This window comes from Lipotes vexillifer, unplaced genomic scaffold (genome assembly GCF_000442215.2).
Source record: "Lipotes vexillifer unplaced genomic scaffold, Lipotes_vexillifer_v1.1 scaffold469, whole genome shotgun sequence".
Taxonomy (NCBI): Eukaryota; Metazoa; Chordata; class Mammalia; order Artiodactyla; family Lipotidae; genus Lipotes; species Lipotes vexillifer.
In genome coordinates, this window is record NW_006788006.1 from 2,789,380 (window position 1) to 2,802,018 (window position 12,639).

The 12,639-nt window shown below is 49.8% G+C and overlaps 1 protein-coding gene and 1 non-coding gene across 2 annotated transcripts in view; both read left to right on the forward strand.

Annotated features, from left to right (window-relative positions):
* The first annotated feature begins 23 nt into the window (after positions 1–23).
* TRNAG-UCC (transfer RNA glycine (anticodon UCC)) lies at positions 24–96 on the forward strand. Its single transcript has one exon. It is a non-coding gene; the product is annotated as a tRNA-Gly (tRNA).
* Positions 97–6,781: 6,685 nt separating this feature from the next.
* Positions 6,782–12,639, forward strand: part of CCDC124 (coiled-coil domain containing 124) — a 9,632-nt gene continuing 3,774 nt past the window's right edge. Inside the window, exons 1-2 of the mRNA XM_007461033.1 lie at positions 6,782–6,807; positions 10,772–10,941. Coding sequence (XP_007461095.1) covers positions 10,783–10,941 — 159 coding nt within the window. The 5' untranslated portion in view covers positions 6,782–6,807; positions 10,772–10,782. The remainder of the gene's footprint in view (positions 6,808–10,771; positions 10,942–12,639) is intronic.

The window sequence follows — 12,639 nt, forward strand, 5'->3', positions numbered from 1 at the left end:
AAAAAAAATGCAAGTAAGGGAATTCCCTGGTGGTCCAGTGGTTAGGACTCTGCGCTTCCACTGCAGAGGGTCCAGGTTCGATCCCTGGTGAGGGAGCTAAGATCCTGCAAACCGTGCAGTACGGCCAAAAAAAAATAGCAAGTTAATAAGTCCGACCCGCTCCAAAGGGAGGGATTTACACAAAGGCATAAAATACCGGATGGTGGGGGAACACTGGGGACAATCTTGAAAGCCTCCCCTTAAGGGCCCCAAAGCCAGGAGCCTAAATGACCAAATCCAGGCAAAGGAAACATGCCCCCAATTCAACCTGGGGTCTGTTCTAGAGATATAATCCGCTTTTTCTTTTTTCTGGTCACAGACTGTTCTGCTTGACCTGCAGTATTATCTTGTGTAGCAGGAAGTGTTTGCCAGTGGTGTAGACTGCCCTGGGCTGGCTACGACGAGGAAATCGACAGTGGCGAAGGAATTTAAATGGGTTTGTGGGACTTCTAGAGCAGAAGCTGGACCTCCTAAGAAGCAGTAATACAGAAAAGGAGAGGTTGAATGGGAACATAAGTACTGTTTACCACAGCAGGCATGAGTCAAACATCAGTCTCTTAAGGGGAGAGCTTTTCTGAGCAGAATGGGGTGTCTCTAAGAGGAACACATTATTATACGCGAGATAACCCAAATATTTGTCTCTACTCCTCATGGGCTGGGTTTGCTGATACAGTTGTAATGACCTCAGCAGAAGCCTTTTGTTGACCTTAGATCAAGATCCAATTTTTACAAAATGACATTTGGGATTAAGTAGGTGAGGAAAGTGTACATAGTAGGAGGGGCCTATAGAAGGAAATCTACTATGTTAGTTTCCTGAGACTGCTGTAACAAAGTTCCACAAATTGGGTGACTTAAACTGACAGATATTTATTTTGACTTTCTCAGTTTGAAATCAAGGCATCGGCAAGTTGGACCCTTCTGGAGACTGAGAGAGAAAACTGTTCCGTGCCTCTCTCCTGGCTTCTGGTGGCTGCCTGCAGTCCTTGGAGTTCCTTGGCTTAGAGCAGCATCACTCCAATCTCTGCCTCTGTCCTCACGTGGCCTTCTCCCTCTGTATGTCTGTGTCCAAATTTTCCTCTTCTCATAAGGACACCATCATTGCCTTACAGCCCACCTTAATCAAATGCGACCTCATTGTAACTTGATTGTATCTGCAAAGAGCCTATTTCCAAATAAGGTCGCATTCACAGGTACCAGGGGCTAGGATTTGAATAGGTAGTTTGGGGAGACACAAGTCAACCCTCAACATCTATCTTCTGAATTGTTTAGAGGCATAGATATTACGTTTTTGTCAGCAGGATCAGGTGGGGAATGAAGGCGCAGCAATCAGCTACTATCCAGAAGAGTAGCTGCAGTCTGTGAAACACACACAAGAGAGATTTTTTTCTTGTTTAAGTGGCAGAAGGAAACTATAGGAGGTCTCTAGTCCAGGATGAAGATGAGAAAGAGCATACTGAGAAAACTTTTAGCCATTTAATAGAGAGTGCCAACATACGATAAAACGCAAGTAAAAAAATGACTGTGGAATCAGAAAATTAATCTTGGGAGGAAGTCATCCACAGCTGATGCTTTATGTGGTGGGGGGTAGGGGGTGTCAACCTTTAAAATAGCCAGTTATTTTACTAGTGAAATGAGTTTACTAGGGAATGGCAGAGGAATTGCAATCCAGCACATGCAAGCTATGGCAAATTATATGCAAGTCCAGAGAACAAAGGAGAGCATTACTTTACAGAGGAAAGTGGGAAGTTGGGGGGCGGGGCGCTGCTTTGAAGGAGAGTCCACTGGAGGAAAGCAAGAATTCACGGTGGTGACAGTGGTGAGTTGTGGTAGTTTCTCATTGGCTGGGCTGTTGCTGGGCAAAGAAAAAACCTTCCTCCTGCTGGGGTAGTAGTCTTCTTCCTGCCCAGGAGTGTAAAGTAAGCTGCAACAGAAGGTATGTCTGTGAGAGGGAGAGCTTCCCCTTCAGGGCTTCCTGACTCCATTCTAAATGAGATTTCCCTCTGTTAATTTTCACAGGAACTTGTCAATCTACTGCAGCTGTAGGTTTCTAGAGCATTTCAAGAATCCTCAGTTTAAGGTCTCCCAATGGAATCGACATCCAGTGGTCAGGATAAGATGAACTAACTGTTTTCAATTGGGAAACACAGATCACAGAGCCTGATGAAACTCTTTCCATCAATACTCAATGGCAGGGACTTCCCTGGAAGTCCAGTGGTTACGACTCCAGTGCTCCCAGTGCAGGGGGTATGGGTTCGATCCCTGGTTGGGGAACTAAGATCCTGCATGCCGTGCTGCACAGCCAGAAAATAAATTAAAAAAAAAAAAAAGATTCGGGGTTCCCTGGTGGCGCAGTGGTTGAGAGTCCGCCTGCCAATGCAGGGGACACGGGTTCGTGTCCTGATCCGGGAAGATCCCACATGCTGCAGAGCGGCTGGGCCCGTGAGCCATGGCCACTGAGCCTGCGCGTCCGAAGCCTGTGCTCCGCAACGGGAGAGTCCACAACAGTGAGAGGCCCGTGTACCGCAAAAAGAAAGAAAGAAAAAAAAAAGATTCAAGGGCAGATTTCCTCTGATGACTTTTTCAGAACACTGTCTCTTGAGGTTTCAGGTGATGCTGGGATTGCTTACGTGGACAATGTGGAAAAGCAGCTTGCACGTGTCAGTGATACTGTGTGGGCATCCTCCGAGTCTCCTGCAGTATTTAGTCACGTTAGCCTGTGATAGGGTAGACTTCAGGATTGGGAGTGGAACCATCAAATGCACGTCAGACTACTATTTACTCACAAGGAGATAACTTGAGGGGTTTGATTTTTAGTGCCAACAAGGCTATCGGCAAGTTTAGACGTTGGAAGATGGGAGATTTCTGAAATCTTTGCTATGTCTTGTTTTACAATTCCATTAGTTGTTGAAGTCACAATATCCTGGCTCCATTGGGCTAAGTGAAATTTATCAGGAAATGAATTCCACCTGTTTCTTTTCTTTTTTAATGTGGTGCCTAGGAAGTATTAAACCCAATCAGTGGCCCACATTACCTTTATTTCTAGTGGACAGCACAGCTCTATAAGATCACCCCTGAGTCAGGATAATTCTTTTATTTTAGTTTTTATTTTTTGGCTGCATCAGGTCTTCGTTGTGGCACGCAGGATCTTTGTTGTGGAGCATGGGCTTCTCTCTAGTTGCAGCACGCAGGCTTCTATCTAGTTGTGGCGTGTGGGTTTTCTCTCTCTAGTTGAGGCACTCAGGCTCAGTAGTTGTGGTGCACAGGCTTAGTTGCCCCACAGCATGTGGGATCTTAGTTCCCTGCCCAGGGATCGAACCCGCGTTCCCTGCCCTGAAAGGCGGATTCTGTACCACTGGACCACCAGGGGAGTCCTGAGTTGGGATAATTCTTTAACATGGGGAGGCAACTGTGGATTCTTCTTCTTTGAGGAGGGAAGGAGGGTGGCAGGGTTTAGAGTGTTACGGTGATGGAGAGTGACACATGAAGGGGAAAACAGGAATATCTCGCAGGAGCTGAGAATGCTGAGTGTTTTCTATCTGAAGCGCAGTCTGCAGGCATGGGGTCCAATTAGTTTAGCAGAGACCCCAGAACCCAGTCACTGAAGCTTCCACAAATTCTGCTGCTGCTGCCCTAGTTCTTACACAAGGTTACTGAATCCTGGCTACTGAATCCAATGAAAGATTGAAATAAACAATGGTGCTGGACGACTCCCATGTGACTGAGTCAAGATCCTTACTGCCTCTCCAGCCCTTTCAATAAACGAAAAGAAAAGAATTTGTGGATCTAGAATCCAAGAAACAAATACTTTTGCAGCTGCTTTTCGTAGCAATCTTTGTGCTTCTGCATGGCCATGCTTCTTGTAACCTGAAAAGTATACAATCATTGAAAGATACTTATCTTAGCAAATTTTACATCAGTACAACCAACAGAGGAATATGGCTCTCTTTTTGTCACTTTTTAAAAAAAATCCTAAATTTGGTAAATGAAAAAGCTCTCCTAACAGTTTGAAATTAATTAAAATTTGGAGAATTCTAGACAAACTTTTTAAAAAATATTTATTTATTTATTTATTTTTGGCTGCGTCGGGTCCTAGTTTCGTCATGTGGGATCTTTCGTTGCAGCGCACACACTTCTCTCTAATTGTGGGGGACTTCTCTGTAGTTCTGGTGCACAGGCTCAGTTGCCCTGCACAAGCTCCTCTCTAGCTGTGGTGCACAGGCTTAGTTGCCCTGCGGCCTGTGGGATCTTAGCTCCCCAACCAGGGATCGAACCTGCGTCCCCTGCATTGGAAGACAGATTCTTAACCACTGGGCCACCAGGGAAGTCCCCAAGAATTCTAGACAAACTTGATGATACTTTTGTCCTTGCTTCTATAGGTGAAGGAACAAATATCTGTGTTAATCAATGGCAATCTCAGGATGCCCAACGACAGTTGAGGCATAAAAGACATCTTCAGAGTTGTCTTATTCTGAATTTGGAGCCTGAATTTGGGAAAGGTAAAATCATGATGGTTGCTGGAGAAAAGATTTAAGTCATAACGACAAGAAATATTTTCCCGGCAATAAACAACGGTTATGAGGGACTTAATTTTTTTCAAAAGTAAGGGACCTTTTCAAAAAACAATTCGGGAACATTTCAAAAATCATAAGAGTTAACAATATTTGGGGGACAAAAGGCAATGTCTGTGCATCTTAACATGAAGTAACAGCCACTTTACAGGGAAAAAAAAGACCCAAATTTGAATTTTCCTCATTGTGTACATTATTCATGTAACAATTTGCAGTGCAGTATTTGTTAATATAGCTCTCTTTGTGTGTATTTAGGCATACAGGGGTATATGAATATACAAATATATAATAGAGAAATAAAATTTATCCTTGTATCAGATAAAACCGTGTGTGTCACATAAAATCTGCCTGCAGTCTTCTATAGCCCACTCTCAACACGGGGCACATCTTCCGGCCAAGGTTAGGATCATAACTGTTTGTATGATTTCCTGACTGTGAGCCCCAGGAGACCAGGGACTGTGTCTGTCTCATTCACTGCTGCGCTCCTAGCACAGGCACAGAGTAGACCCTCAATACTTACTTGAGAATGTGAGCATCTAAGAGCTATAGAATGTCAGAACAATAGAAGTCAAGAGTTCTCAGGAATGGGAGCCATGCCCTGTGGCCTGGGAGGTGGCAGAAATCTCCTTGTAGAAGACTTAACTTGTTCTGGAACGATTCACTTGACCTGCACCCCTCAGATATGTCAACAGACATAAGAGGCTCCCGCCCTCAGGAAGATGTGACAAGCCTGGCTCTATTTTTAAATTAAAAAAAAAAATTTTTTTTTCTTTTAAAAACCTGGATCTTTACCAGTAGAAGCTTAACTAGGTGTTGCTTTCACCCTCCACCCCATACTGAACAACAATAAATGTTTATGCTGAGCCCCTTCTTCTTGGTGACAAATATTGCAAGTGAAGGGGTTCCATTCTCCAGACATCACAGCCATAGGGGAGACTGAAAATAAACAGGTAAACCAACAAAGCAAGTTGATGCTATGATGGAAATAAAGAGGGCTGGGGTCGGGGCACCAACTATTGATCCTTGGGGAGGTCAAGGAGGTCTTTCTCAGGAAGGGATATTTGAGCCAAGGCCTGAAAGGAGTGAAGGAGTCGTCGCAGAGGGAACAGCAGAGGGAAATTCCCTGAGGCAGGACTGTGTCTGGCAATTGGGAGATAGAAGGCTGGTGTGGCTGGAGCTGAGAGAGAGTGGGGAAGAGGAGGGAGATGAGATGGGAAGGTGGGGTGAGTCCTGCAGGGCAGTGGGGACCCACTCGAAGCTTGAGAGCAGGGGAGGTAAACAATCCGACTCAGGTGCCAGCAGTGTCACTGGGATTGCCTTTTGGAGTATGGACTCCGTGGTCAACCCGTCCTGCCTAAACTGCCCCTAAATCCATGCCCTGCTTCTCTCCGTACAGCCAGGCCGAGTATAATCATTCTCAGCCCCCTTGTACTACCATTTTTACAGATGAGGACACTGAGGCTTAGTAAGTGCAGAAAATCTAAAGCATAGGTGCCTAGGACAAACTGGTCCCCAAAACCTAATTGTTGAATAAAATAAAAGAGCAAGGTGTGTGCGGGGGTGGATAGCAATCCAGGAGGAGGGATTCTCAGTCCTTCGATTACACTTTGGTCAAATTCAATTCCTCTCTGAGCCTGTTTCCCCACCTGGACAGCGCGGAGTGTTTTAACTTCTCTGTCCCTTTCTTCTGCTCCCTCCCACTTCAACTTCGCAGAAGCGAGGCAGAGAATGTGTACTAGGAGACCGTCTTCAAAGCACAAAGCGATGACGAAGGGCCTGAGCCTTCCTCAGGCGAAGCGCGTCTACTGACCACGCGCGGACCGCTGGTTCTGGCGCGCCCTGGCGGCCAAGCAACTCCTGACTGACGCCGCCAGACCCACATGTGAAACCGAGGACTCCATTTTTCATCTGGGCAACGGCCATCTTTGTAGAGACAATCGTCCAGATTGTAGTTTCTGCTCTCCTCTCCTGACTAGCTAACATATGAAGTGAGCGCAAGGGATGAGGGTTTATAAAATATTCTCTTCTTGAAGACAAAAAGAAACGGCTAACGCCCTTGGCTTGGAGACCAAATCAGCATCTCCTCTACCAAGATGGCGACGGAGCCCAGACGTAATCAGCACGCGCCCCCTGGGGCTCAGCGCGCAAGCCCTGCGGTGACGTCACGGAGGTGCGACCGGGCCGGCGCCGGGGGAAGGAGGTAGGAGCGGCAGCGGCGCGGGCGGAGCCGGGGGGCGGGGTGCGGGTGGGCCCAGCGGGGCTGCTGGGCCTGGGACCACCTCCCCGGGAGGGCTGGAGGTGGGGTGCTCGGAGACGGAGGCGCTTTTGACCACCGTCTCCAGGGCTCCTGCAGGGGCTATGCCCATTTCCCGGAGCGGACGATTGAGACCCAGAGGGACAGCGTCGTGCTCGAGGCCACCTATCTCCGGTCCTGCTCCTGGGCAGCTTACAGGCCTGGGGGTGACAGAGCTGGGTACGGACGTCCCTGGCCTCTTGCAATGGGATCAGGGCTGGGGAGAGGGACGACGGGCTGGGGGAGCCTAGAAGGGGTAGCGGGAGGACTTCTTGGAGGAGGCAGCGTTGAGTTTCATCTTTTATTCTCTTTCTTACTTTCACATCCAATCAACCACGAAGGTCTTGATTCCCCCCTAAGTGTACCCACTGCTTAGCCAAAGCCACTCCTTAGACCCCCTGTTTGACCTCCATGCTTCTGTGTCAATCCTCCAGTTCACCTCCTTACCAACCCCAGAGGGCTCTGACGCCCTGCGCACCTTCCCATACCCTGGAATACAAATCCCTTTCCCAGCCTGCCTCCCCCAAAACCCTGGGGGCTTGGATCTCCCCACTCCCTTAAGTCTTTCCTTAATGTCTCCTCCAGGAAGCCCTTTGACACCCCCTCCCCATCCCTCCCCAGGCTGGGTCAGAAGCCCCCTCCCGACTTCCTCAGCGTCCATATGGCCCCATCACAGCTCTGGTCTGGAGTTACCACTCTTATTGTCTATCTCCCAGCCAGCCTGGGAGTCCCATTCTGTCAGGAAGCCCATCAGCACTGCCTCTTTCCCCAGCATCCCACACATACTAGGTGTACAGTGCGTGTTTACTGAATGACAAAGTGTATGTGTGTGAGTGTTTATCAAACAGAGGAGAAAAGTTGTCTGTATTAGCTCTGGCTGCCATAATAAAATACCAGACTGGGTGGCTTAAACAACAGATTTATTTGCTCACAATTGTGGAGGCTGGGAAGTCTAAGATCAGGGTGCCAGCCAGTTTGGTTCCAGATGCAGGCTTTCCTCTGGACTTGCAGATGCGCACCTTATCACTGTGTCCTCACATGGTGGAGAGAGCAAGCTCTGGTGACTTTTTCTCTTATAGGGACACCAGCTCTACTAGATTAGGGCCCCACTCTTAAGACCTCATTTAATCTTTATCACCTCCTCACCGGCCCTGTCTCTTTTTTTTTTTTTAAAGGATAAGGTACCACTTTTTAAAATTAGTTAATTTATATTTTGGCTGCATTGGGTCTTCGTTGCTGTGCGTGAGCTTTCTCTAGTTGTGGCGAGCGGGGGCTACTGTTCGTTGCGGTGCGCGGGCTTCTCATGGTGGTGGCCTCTCTTGTTGTGGAGCACAGGCACTAGGCGCACAGGCTTCAGTAGTTGTGGTGCGCAGGCTCAGTAGTTGTGGCTCGCGGGCTCTAGAGCGCAGGCTCAGTAGCTGTGGTGCACAGGCTTAGTTGCTCCGCAGCATCTAAGAGGGATCTTCCTGGACCAGGGATCGAACCCGTGTCCCTGCATTGGCAGGCGGATTCTTAACCACTGCGCCACCAGGGAAGTTCCAGCCCTGTCTCTAAATACAGTCATATTGAAGGTTAGGGCTTCGACATATAAATTTTGGAGGGACATAAATATTCAGTCCTGGCCTGAAGAGGGGGTCAGAAAAGCCCTGTCAGGCTTTGAGATGGAATTGGGGTCTTAAGCAACACGAGGAGGAGGAGATGCTGGGGCTGAGTCTCTGTGAGTGGGCAGGTTTTCACAGGAGGAGGGGACAGAGGAGGGTGTATCGGGTGAAGGCATAGCAAGAGCAAAGGCTCAGACGCTGGAGAGGGAAGTGAGTGGGAAGAGAAGTGAGAAGCTGAGTTTGGACACAACACAGAGTGTGAAGTAAATACTGAGGGAACCCTGGAAATAGATGCTTGTTCATTCATTTGCACAAAACATTTTTTGAGCCCCTACTCTGCAGGGCACTGACTGAAGCAGTCCCAGCCCTGCCCTCATAGAGCTCCCAGCCTGGTGGGGAAGATGGACATTTGTCGAGTAATCCTGTAAATGAACATAGATAGCAACCTAAACAAGTACCTCAGAGAGAGGTTTATGGTCTGAGAGTCAGGGGGTGTGTCAAGGAAGGCTTCCTGGAGGTGGCAACACCTGAGCTGAGCCCTGAAGTTTAAATAGGAATTAACTGGGTAAAAAGAGGAGCAAAAGTGGTGGGCAGGGCAAGTGCAAAGGCCCTGAGGTGGGAACACGCTTTGTAGGCTTGAAAAAAGGCAAGGAGGTTGGTGTTGCTGCTACTGAGAGAGTGAGGGGGAGATGGAGGGAGAGGTGGCATGTGGGGAGTTTCCTCACCTGACACTTAGACTGTGACCCCCACCCACTTCTTAGTGCTCTTCTGGGGAATCCAGGTGAGGTTTTCTGTTGGGTACATTGTAGGTGCTCAGTAATGAATGCTTGATTCAGGGGGCCCAGGAGCAGCTGGGAGAAGTCCAGGATCAGGCTGGCATATCCAGCCCCACCATGGCAGCTCTTGCATCCTGTGCAGGGAGGGACTGGAATCAACCCCACTTCTCAGATGATGGGAGCCCCCTCCCCCATAAGACACACAGCTAGGAGGTTGGTGGTTGGGAGTTGCCTGGTGGTCCTGAGTCAGGATGGCCCCCACATTCCTTCCCCATCATTCTCGATGCTGGGCCTACTTCTCCAAGGTTCAGCAAGGGACTGAGCTGGAGATTCTCAGTGGGGAGAGGACAACCAGGAGTGAGGGACATCAGCCCATTTCCCAGATGAGGAAAACTGAGGCCCGGAGAGCTGAAGGCTTGCCCTGACCGCACAGTGCTTGTGTCCTCAGTCAGCACTCTGGAGGTGGGGTGATCTTAATTTCTTGGCTTCCCTTCCTCACCTGAAAGGCAGGCTTTGGAGGTGAGACTCCAGGCTCAGCCCTGTGCAACTTCGCCAGGTACCTTGACTTCCCCACTTCGAAAGGGAATAAGGACAGTCCCCGTGTTTAAGGCTTTGAGAGCATTCAATGTAGTTGGGCCATATAAAATGCTTAGTAGGGGACTGGGTGTGGGGAGGGTGGCACCTCCCATTTGGTGTCATCATTTCCCCAGCACCCAGTATGGGACTCACACAGACCAGCTGGACAACAGCTTTACGATTGTTCTAAAATCTCCTGGCTGTGCGAGCCTGGGCTGGATCACTGGGAACAGTTCATGGCAGCTGCTTACCCAGGGCGAGGGGGATTCGGCCTCAGGGCTATGGGGCCGGGACACTGAGGCCTCATAGCCGGCAGAGTGGGAGGGTCCACACACAGAGTGGCCCGCAGGGATCTAGAGCAACATGACTTGTAAGAGCTGAAAAGTAGAAACAACCCACATGTCCATCATGGACAGATGGATAAACAAAATGTAGCCCATCCATACAATGGAATATTATTCAGACATAAAAAGGAATGAAGCACTGACAGATGTTCAAACATGGATGAACCTCGAAAACATGATGCTGAGTGAAAGAAGTCCAGAATAGGGGAATCAATAGAGACAGAAATTAGATTAGTGGTTGCTGGGGGAGGGAGGTGGGGGAGGGACTGCTCATGGGAACAAGTCTCCTCTGGGGGTGATGGAAATGTTCTGGAACTAGATAGAGGGGATGGTTGCACAACATTTTGAATGTGCTAAATACCACTGAACCGTGCACTTTAAGACAGTTCATTTTGTATTATGTAAAATTCACCTCAGTAGATTTTTTTCTAAAAGAGAGATTAATAAATCCAAAGCCCTTGTTTTATAGACAGAGCTATTGAGGCCCCAAGGGGGTCGTAGCTGCACAGGTATGAGTCTGGGCCTGCCAAGGGTGGATGGCCCAGAGTCACTGGTCCCTGCCCTCCACTCACAGCGTTCTGAGGGATGCCTAAGAAGTTCCAGGGCGAGAACACTAAATCGGCAGCGGCCCGGGCACGGAGGGCTGAGGCCAAGGCAGCAGCTGATGCCAAGAAGCAGAAGGAGTTGGAGGATGCCTACTGGAAGGATGAGGACAAACACGTCATGAGGAAGGAGCAGCGCAAGGTGGGTGGGCCCTGGGCTCCCATGCCCCCACCCATGGGCAAGGTGGGCGGTCAACACAGTAGAAGGTGGTGAGAGGCCCCTGGGTCTTTGGCCTGAAGGGTGAGGAGTCATTGGACATGGAGCAAGGGCAAGAAGGGAGACAGAAACAGAGGCAAAGTCTCGTGCAAAGGCCCTGGGGTGGCCAGGACTTGGCACGTTTAGGGAATGGCAAGCCCTCCACGAGCTTGTCTCCTTCGTGTGATGCCAGGGTTGGTCTGGACTGGCACAACCTCACTCTGGAGCGATTCGGCACCCAGGGGATACTTGACAACATCTGGAGACATTTTTGGTTGTCACAACTGGCAGCTGGAGGGTGCTACTGGCATCTGGCGGGCAGAGGCCCAGGATACTGCTCAACACCTGGCAGTGCACAGGATGGCCCCACAGCAGAGTGAGCCAGCCTGACTTCAGCAGCGCCGAGGCTGACGCATGCTGAGAGATCCTGTTTCTGACCTGCTGACCTGGGGCCTGCAGGCATTTCCAGGTGTTTATAAGAACACAAAAGAGGGCCAGAATGGTTGGCTGTCTCCTGCGGGGCCCGCAGTGCCACACACACTGTGGGTGCTTAATGGGTGTCTGGGAGTGGTTCAGGGCTGATGCTGACCCTCTTGGCCCAGTAGGTGGCACCAGAAACCATTCTTAGCCTCTTCTAGTCCCCTGGGCTGGTGAGAGGCTCCAGCTGGGACTGTTAAAAGGTTCTGGAATAGCAGTGGTGACACACCATCCCTGCATGCCCAGTTCAGGGGGCGCCTGGGCACTTTTGTGAGTTTTTCCCATTGTCTTTCTATGCAGGGCTGGATCGATCCTGCCTTGTTGTTAGTCGGAATTGAATATCACTGGTTCCCTCCCCTCAGTGCCCTCAGTGTTGCACTGGGTCCATGGAGGTCTTTAAATTTTCAACATTTTGACAATATAGGAAAGTTGAAAACCCAAAAGGAAAACTAATGTCTGCCAAGGATCCATTATCTAGACAGAAAAGCCAGAGATCTTTCCACAGTCCGGGAGTGGCAGCAGCCCAGCCCAGGGCCCCAGGAGCCCTCCCCAGGCCTGCATCTTGGGCTTCGGTGTCATCCCCATCCTCTAAGTGAGGAAACTGAGGCACAGACAAGGCAGGAAGTCCAGGCCACAGGGCTGTGAGGAGGGGCTGGCGCCGGGCTGGAGCCAGGGATCTGCCTTCTGGTTTGTGATGAGGTTTGACTAATAGCCTTGCAAGTGTCCATGCCCCAGGGGTGTGGCCCAGGGAGCATTTGCCTGTCCACTCACCTGTGTAGCACACACCTGGAAGAACGCACAGGGCAGAGGTCCGACAGGCAATAGGGGCCAGACAGGCTCTCAAAGCTACTCGACCCTGTCGCTGTAGCACAAAGCCACCGTACGCAAATAGGCTAAAACTTTACCAAAACAGGTGGAGGGCCAGAGTTTGCCAACCCCTGCTCTCTAGAACATTCCCAGCCCCCATGCCCCTCCCAGGCAGTCCCCCCTTCTCAGTGTTTTTCTTTTTTTTTTTTTTTTCGGCCGCGCTGCAGGGATTGGACCTGGGCCACAGCAGTGAAAGCGCCAAATCCTAACCACTAGACCACCAGGGAACCACCCCCCCCGCCCCCCGCTGAGTGTTTTACCTGGAGCTATTGATGGTTCTCCTTCCCCACAGGGTGGTTT